Consider the following 8663-nt stretch of genomic DNA (forward strand, 5'->3'; position numbering starts at 1 on the left):
TCTCTCTCTCCCTCCCTCTCTCTCTACCCTTCTCTCTCTCTCCCTCCCTCTCTCTCTACCCTTCTCTCTCTCCCTCCCTCTCTCTATACCCTTCTCTCTCTCCCTCCCTCTCTCTCTACCCTTCTCTCTCCCTCCCTCCCTCTCTCTCTACCCTTCTCTCTCCCTCCCTCCCTCTCTCTCTACCCTTCTCTCTCCCTCACCCCCTCTCTATACCCTTCTCTCTCCCTCCCTCTCTCTCTACCCTTCTCTCTCCCTCCCTCTCTCTCTACCCTTTTCTCTCTCACTCCCTCTCTCTCTCTCTACCCTTTTCGTTCTCCTTTCTCTCTCTTCTCTGTCCCTGTCTCTCACTCTTTCTGTCTCTCACTCTTTCCATCTCTCCTCTGTCCCTCCCTCTCTTCAGGGCTAGGATTCAGTATTGCGGGGGGAGTAGGGAACCAGCACATTCCAGGAGACAACAGCATCTATGTCACCAAGGTCATCGAGGGAGGGGCTGCACACAAAGACCAGAGGCTGCAGATAGGAGACAAACTATTGGCTGTAAGAACATAGCAATGTAGTGACATCTAAACTCAGCAAAAAAAGAAACATCCTCTCACTGTCAACTGCGTTTATTTTCAGCAAACTTAACATGTGTAAATATTTGTATGAACATAAGATTCAACAACTGAGACAAACTGAACAAGTTCCACAGACATGTGACTAACAGAAATTGAATAATGTGTCCCTGAACAAAGGGGGGGTCAAAATCAAAAGTAACAGTCAGTATCTGGTGTGGCCACCAGCTGCATGAAGTACTGCAGTGTATCTCCTCATGGACTGCACCAGATTTGCCAGTTCTTTTTGTGAGATGTTACCCCACTCTTCCACCAAGGAACCTGCAAGTTCCCGGACATTTCTGGGGGGAAGGGCCCTCACCCTCCGATCCAACAGGTCCCAGACATGCTCAATGGGATTGTGATCTGGGCTCTTCGCTGGCCATGGCAGAACACTGACATTCCTGTCTTGCAGGAAATCACGCACAGGACGAGCAGTATGGCTGGTGGCATTGTCATGCTGGAGGGTCATGTTAGGATGAGCCTGCAGGAAGGGTACCACATGAGGGAGGAGGACGTCTTCCCTGTAACGCACAGTGTTGAGATTGCCTGCAATGACTACAAGCTCAGTCCGATGATGCTGTGACACCGCCCCAGACCATGACGGACCCTCCACCTTCAAATCGATCCCGCTCCAGAGTACAGGCCTCAGTGTAACGCTCATTCCTTCGACGATAAACGCAAATCCGACCATCACCCCAGGTGAGACAAAACCGCGACTCGTCAGTGAAGAGCACTTTTTGCCAGTCCTGTCTGGTCCAGCGACGGTGGGTTTGTGCCCATAGGTGACGTTGTTGCCGGTGATGTCTGGTGAGGACCTGCCTTACAACAGGCCTACAAGCCCCCAGTCCAGCCTCTCTCAGCCTATTGTGGACAGTCTGAGCACTGATGGAGAGATTGTGCGTCCATGGTGTAACTCGGGCAGTTGTTGTTGCCATCCTGTACCTGTCCCGCAGGTGTGATGTTCAGCTGTACCAATCCTGTGCAGGTGGTACACGTGGTCTGCCACTGCAAGGACGATCAGCTGTCCGTCCTGTCTCCATGTAGCGCTGTCTTAAGCATCTCACAGGACGGACATTGCAATTTATTGCCCTGGCCACATCTGCTGTCCTCATGCCTCCTTGCAGCATGCCTAAGGCACGTTCACGCAGATGAGCATGGACCCTGGGCATCTTTCTTTTGGTGTTTTTCAAAGTCAGGCCTCTTTAGTGTCCTAAGTTTTCATAACTGTGACCTTAATTGCCTACCGTCTGTAAGCTGTTAGTGTCTTAACGACAGCTCCACAAGTACATGTTCATTAATTGTTTATGGTTCATTGAACACTCATGGGAAACAGTGTTTAAACCCTTTACAATGAAGATCTGTGAAGTTATTTGGATTTTTACGAATGATCTTTTTTTGCTGAGTTTACTTACTGAACGACTTCCCTCTGGGCATTGACATCACATCAATGTCTAGTTCTGATAGACATTTGATTGAGTTGTCGACTAACGTGAATTTGACCTGAAATCATCAACTATTTGAACCATGTCATTTGGTTTTAAAGTTGTGGTCCTCTGTAAGCCAGGTGGAAGAGCATAGCGTTGGTTCCCAGGACCACTATTACTCAAATGTATGCATTCATGACTGTAAGTCACTTACGGAAAAAGTCTCTGGTAAATTACATGTTATATTGTTATTATAAAAGAGGATGGGAAAAAAGACACAAATTAGAGGCTTGACATTGGTGACTTTTTGAGAATCCAATCAGTTTTCCACATTGATTCAACATCATCACATTGCTATATATATATATATATATATATATATATATATATATATTTTTTTTACATTACATTGAAACAACATCGATTCAATCAGTTTGTGCCCAGTTAGCTAGTACATATTGCATATATTGAATTCAACTGAATTGAATTAAATATTGCTCAAATAACATTGTCACATGTGCCGAATACAACAGGTGTAGACCTTACAGTGAAATGCTTACTTACAAGCCCTTAACCAACAATGCAGTTTTAAGAAAATGCCCCCCCCCCCCCCCCCCAAAAAGAGATAAGAATATCAAATAATGAAAGAGCAGCAGTAAATAACAATAGTGGGGGCTATATACAGGGGGTACCGGTACAGTCACAGGCATGGAGTCAACTTGATTGGTTTGTAGGTACAGCAGTATGGCATTATGGGTAGGTTATTTGTGTGAAGGCTCACCATGTCCTCTTCTCTGGTAGATACCGTTTGGCATTAGCTATGTTATCTCCATGCCTGTCTGGCAGTGCGTCATGTGACAATCCTCCAGAAACATCCCGTTGTACATCACAGCGATATATCATGGGATGTTTCTGGAGGATTGTCAGGAAGTCTTCCAAAGTTCCTCTGATCATCTTAAAGGGAATTCAGAAGTCGTCTACAATAATGCCACAGTAGAGACTGATTCCCATCGACTCTCCTGATCCAAATTACACATAATGAGACTTTCCCTTTAATTCAAATGGAGATATTACCACCCCTGGCTTTGAACCCCCCCCTTAAAGTTGACATGCTTTCACACTATTGAGAAAATAAAATATTGGTATAGTTAGGAATTGTATAATTGCTTAACATGTTATTCATAGCCAAAATGAGTGCATGAAAGACTGGTTGGTTTGATGGCACAGTGTCATGGGTACCATACCATTTCAGCTTTCCCGTATATAGCCATCTGACTACCTCCCTCTCCCTCCCTCCAGGTAAACAGCGCTTGCCTTGAGGAAGTGAGTCACGAGGATGCCGTGGCAGCCTTGAAAAACACCCCCGATGTGGTTTACTTGAAAGTGGCGAAACCCACCAGTGTCTTCATGAACGACAGTTTCGCTCCACCCGACATCACCAACTGTGAGTGCGCACATACACACACATATTCAAGTACACACACATGGTTACCCAAATGTTTCCAATTATCCCAGGGTAGCTGTGACAGCAGGGGTGTGTTCATCAGGACGTTTTGTTACATTCAGATGCTAATATACGATGTCGAATAAACAAGCTTTTCTGACATGTAGCCTACAATATGGAATCAGCTCGGCTCTATTCGTGGCATTTCTATCTGCAACGTTTGACAACGTTTGGCTACTGAACGTGGCCCTGGTTATGTGAAGGGAGCCGTGTGGTGTGGAACTCCCATGGAGGGATGCTACATCGATACACAACTTCACAGAACTACAGACTGAGGCTAATCAATGAAAACATAATATCTCCAGCTTCCCAAACGGATGCATGCTAAATGCTAGCCATCCTGTGTGTTACCATAGATAACTACTAGCATCCTTCAAAGGGCTAATTTGCTAGTGGCCCAGTTTATTATTGTAGGAATTCTGTGTAAAGGGTCAGTATTATGACAGAACGTGTCAGTGGGTCTGAGAGGAATATAGGACAAAGACAAATGTAATCGTTAAGGCCACCCAGACCCAGCGGGTCGCTGGCTGCTGCCCCCAATAGCTACAGCAGTAATGCAATGGGCACAGTGAGTTGGTGGGGAGGGAGTACTATATCTGGACCAATAGGCATTAGAATAGAGTTTACAGTCGTAGGTCCAATCTGAGCCAGACTTCTTATGAAGGAGGACGGGTTCCTGTTTAGAAGCAGGGTGAATGGCTGGCTTTTTAACTGTAAGTCCCCCTGACTGTAGCTGAATATACCATGGGTATATCCCTGACTGTAGCTGAATATACCATGGGTATATCCCTGACTGTAGCTGAATATACCATGGGTATATCCCTGACTGTAGCTGAATATACCATGGGTATATCCCTGACTGTAGCTGAATATACCATGGGTATATCCCTGACTGTAGCTGAATATACCATGGGTATATCCCTGACTGTAGCTGAATATACCATGGGTATATCCCTGACTGTAGCTGAATATACCATGGGTATATCCCTGACTGTAGCTGACTATACCATGGGTGGCCCACTGTCTGTCCCTCTGACTGTAGCTGAATATACCATGGGTATATCCCTGACTGTAGCTGAATATACCATGGGTGACCCACTGACTGTAGCTGAATATACCATGGGTGACCCACTGACTGTAGCTGAATATACCATGGGTATATCCCTGACTGTAGCTGAATATACCATGGGTGACCCACTGACTGTAGCTGAATATACCATGGGTGACCCACTGACTGTAGCTGAATATACCATGGGTATATCCCTGACTGTAGCTGAATATACCATGGGTGACCCACTGACTGTAGCTGAATATACCATGGGTATATCCCTGACTGTAGCTGAATATACCATGGGTGACCCACTGACTGTAGCTGAATATACCATGGGTATATCCCTGACTGTAGCTGAATATACCATGGGTGACCCACTGACTGTAGCGGAATATACCATGGGTGACCCACTGTCTGTCCCTCTGACTGTAGCTGAATATACAGACTGAGGAAATGTGACATTGGTGGAAAACGTTGGTTGTAATCACTGTTCATGCCACGTTTACGTTTCGGGACACGTATATTGTTCTAATAAACTAAAAGCATTGCTTTAATATGCCTATGAAATCATATTTTATGTTATTATAAAATATTAACCCTTATTTCTTAATAGTTCACTTCAGTCTTGCTTTGTTGCCTATGGTCCAACCCTGTCCAGTACCAGGCAGAACGCTCCGTGTTGCCTATGGTCCAACCCTGTCCAGTACCAGGCAGAACGTTCCGTGTTGCCTATGGTCCAACCCTGTCCAGTACCAGGCAGAACGTTCCGTGTTGCCTATGGTCCAACCCTGTCCAGTACCAGGCAGAACGTTCCGTGTTGCCTATGGTCCAACCCTGTCCAGTACCAGGCAGAACGCTCCATGTTGCCTATGGTCCAACCCTGTCCAGTACCAGGCAGAACGTGTGTTGCCTATGGTCCAACCCTGTCCAGTACCAGGCAGAACGCTCCATGTTGCCTATGGTCCAACCCTGTCCAGTACCAGGCAGAACGTTCCATGTTGCCTATGGTCCAACCCTGTCCAGTACCAGGCAGAACGTGTGTTGCCTATGTTCCAACCCTGTCCAGTACCAAGCAGAACGTGTGTTGCCTATGGTCCAACCCTGTCCAGTACCAGGCAGAACGTGTGTTGCCTATGGTCCAACCCTGTCCAGTACCAGGCAGAACGTGTGTTGCCTATGGTCCAACCCTGTCCAGTACCAGGCAGAACGTGTGTTGCCTATGGTCCAACTCTGTCCAGTACCAGGCAGAACGTGTGTTGCCTATGGTCCAACCCTGTCCAGTACCAGGCAGAACGTTCCGTGTTGCCTATGGTCCAACCCTGTCCAGTACCAGGCAGAACGTTCCGTGTTGCCTATGGTCCAACCCTGTCCAGTACCAGGCAGAACGTTCCGTGTTGCCTATGGTCCAACCCTGTCCAGTACCAGGCAGAACGTTCCGTGTTGCCTATGGTCCAACCCTGTCCAGTACCAGGCAGAACGTTCCGTGTTGCCTATGGTCCAACCCTGTCCAGTACCAGGCAGAACGTTCCATGTTGCCTATGGTCCAACCCTGTCCAGTACCAGGCAGAACGTGTGTTGCCTATGGTCCAACCCTGTCCAGTACCAGGCAGAACGTGTGTTGCCTATGGTCCAACCCTGTCCAGTACCAGGCAGAACGTGTGTTGCCTATGGTCCAACCCTGTCCAGTACCAGGCAGAACGTTCCATGTTGCCTATGGTTCAACCCTGTCCAGTACCAGGCAGAACGTGTGTTGCCAATGGTCCAACTCTGTCCAGTACCAGGCAGAACGTGTGTTGCCTATGGTCCAACCCTGTCCAGTACCAGGCAGAACGTGTGTTGCCTATGGTCCAACCCTGTCCAGTACCAGGCAGAACGTTCCGTGTTGCCTATGGTCCAACCCTGTCCAGTACCAGGCAGAACGTTCCGTGTTGCCTATGGTCCAACCCTGTCCAGTACCAGGCAGAACGTTCCGTGTTGCCTATGGTCCAACCCTGTCCAGTACCAGGCAGAACGTTCCGTGTTGCCTATGGTCCAACCCTGTCCAGTACCAGGCAGAACGTTCCGTGTTGCCTATGGTCCAACCCTGTCCAGTACCAGGCAGAACGTTCCGTGTTGCCTATGGTCCAACCCTGTCCAGTAACAGGCAGAACGTTCCATGTTGCCTATGGTCCAACCCTGTCCAGTACCAGGCAGAATGTGTGTTGCCTATGGTCCAACCCTGTCCAGTACCAGGCAGAACGTTCCATGTTGCCTATGGTCCAACCCTGTCCAGTACCAGGCAGAACGTTTCATGTTGCCTATGGTCCAACCCTGTCCAGTACCAGGCAGAACGTGTGTTGCCTATGGTCCAACCCTGTCCAGTACCAGGCAGAACGTGTGTTGCCTATGGTCCAACCCTGTCCAGTACCAGGCAGAACGTGTGTTGCCTATGGTCCAACCCTGTCCAGTACCAGGCAGAACGCTCCGTGTTGCCTATGGTCCAACCCTGTCCAGTACCAGGCAGAACGTTCCGTGTTGCCTATGGTCCAACCCTGTCCAGTACCAGGCAGAACGTTCCGTGTTGCCTATGGTCCAACCCTGTCCAGTACCAGGCAGAACGTGTGTTGCCTATGGTCCAACCCTGTCCAGTACCAGGCAGAACGCTCCATGTTGCCTATGGTCCAACCCTGTCCAGTACCAGGCAGAACGCTCCATGTTGCCTATGGTCCAACCCTGTCCAGTACCAGGCAGAGCGTGTGTTGCCTATGGTCCAACCCTGTCCAGTACCAGGCAGAACGCTCCGTGTTGCCTATGGTCCAACCCTGTCCAGTACCAGGCAGAACGTTCCATGTTGCCTATGGTCCAACCCTGTCCAGTACCAGGCAGAACGTGTGTTGCCTATGGGCCAACCCTGTCCAGTACCAGGCAGAACATTCCATGTTGCCTATGGTCCAACCCTTTCCAGTACCAGGCAGAACATTCCATGTTGCCTATGGTCCAACCCTGTCCAGTGCCAGGCAGAACGTTCCGTGTTGCCTATGGTCCAACCCTGTCCAGTACCAGGCAGAACGTTCCGTGTTGCCTATGGTCCAACCCTGTCCAGTACCAGGCAGAACGTTCCATGTTGCCTATGGGCAACCCTGTCCAGTACCAGGCAGAACGTTCCGTGTTGCCTATGGTCCAACCCTGTCCAGTACCAGGCAGAACGTTCCGTGTTGCCTATGGTCCAACCCTGTCCAGTACCAGGCAGAACGTTCCATGTTGCCTATGGTCCAACCCTGTCCAGTACCAGGCAGAACGTTCCATGTTGCCTATGGTCCAACCCTGTCCAGTACCAGGTGGAACGTTCCAGTATTTCACCTGGGCAATGTTATTGATTGTTTTGTTGCGGTGCCATTGCTGAAGGTCGTCTTCATTTAAGGAGATGACCTCCCCCTTTCAGGGGAGCCATAAAGCATGTGTTTTATAGTATCCTGCCCCTGTCTGTACCAGGGTCGGCTCAAGGTGAAGTGAGCTATTAGCCTAGCGCCTCCCTCACTAAGCAGCGTTTTACAATTTTTCTTAGCATTAGCCGCTAATGTTAACTGGCTATCTATCTACACACTGTGGCGGAGACCATTATATTGATGCTGTGTGTGTGTGTGTGTGTGTGTGTGTGTGTGTGTGTGTGTGTGTGTGTGTGTGTATTTCTTTAGCGTATTCCCCTCACATGGACAACCATATCAGCCCTTCCAACTACCTGAGCCGGCCCCATACCCCCGCCACGCCTGGACGCTACTCGCCCGTCCCCAAGAGCATGCTGGGAGACGACGAGGTTACAAGGTAAACTGTGTGATCCCTTTTCTTTTACAAAGCGTTAAATGTTCATATGTTTTGTTAATGTTTGTGTTGGTTTATGAGTGTAATGGACAAGGGGAGTGTGTTGCCATTAGTAGTTGCTGCTGCTGAGATTCATCAGTACCGTAGTGAATGAGTCACTTTACTTTGCCATTAGTAGTTAATCTGAGTTATGGTGCTGTATCTCCTCCCCTTAATCTGAGTTAGGGTGCTGTATCTTCTCCCCTTCATCTGAGTTAGGGTGCTGTATCTCCTCCCCTTAATCTGAGTTA

The 8663-nt window shown here is 48.6% G+C and overlaps 1 protein-coding gene across 6 annotated transcripts in view; it reads left to right on the plus strand.

Annotated features, from left to right (window-relative positions):
• The window catches only part of LOC115158802 (disks large homolog 1-like), a 197018-nt gene extending 188622 nt beyond the window's left edge, over positions 1 to 8396 (plus strand). For all 6 annotated transcript variants that reach the window (XM_029708136.1, XM_029708134.1, XM_029708135.1 and 3 more), the window contains 3 exons: positions 401 to 537; positions 3320 to 3464; positions 8250 to 8396. In XM_029708136.1, the coding sequence (XP_029563996.1) occupies positions 401 to 537; positions 3320 to 3464; positions 8250 to 8380 (413 nt within the window). In that variant the 3' untranslated portion in view covers positions 8381 to 8396. The remainder of the gene's footprint in view (positions 1 to 400; positions 538 to 3319; positions 3465 to 8249) is intronic.
• Positions 8397 to 8663: the final 267 nt, after the last annotated feature.

Source organism: Salmo trutta, chromosome 22 (genome assembly GCF_901001165.1).
Source record: "Salmo trutta chromosome 22, fSalTru1.1, whole genome shotgun sequence".
Taxonomy (NCBI): Eukaryota; Metazoa; Chordata; class Actinopteri; order Salmoniformes; family Salmonidae; genus Salmo; species Salmo trutta.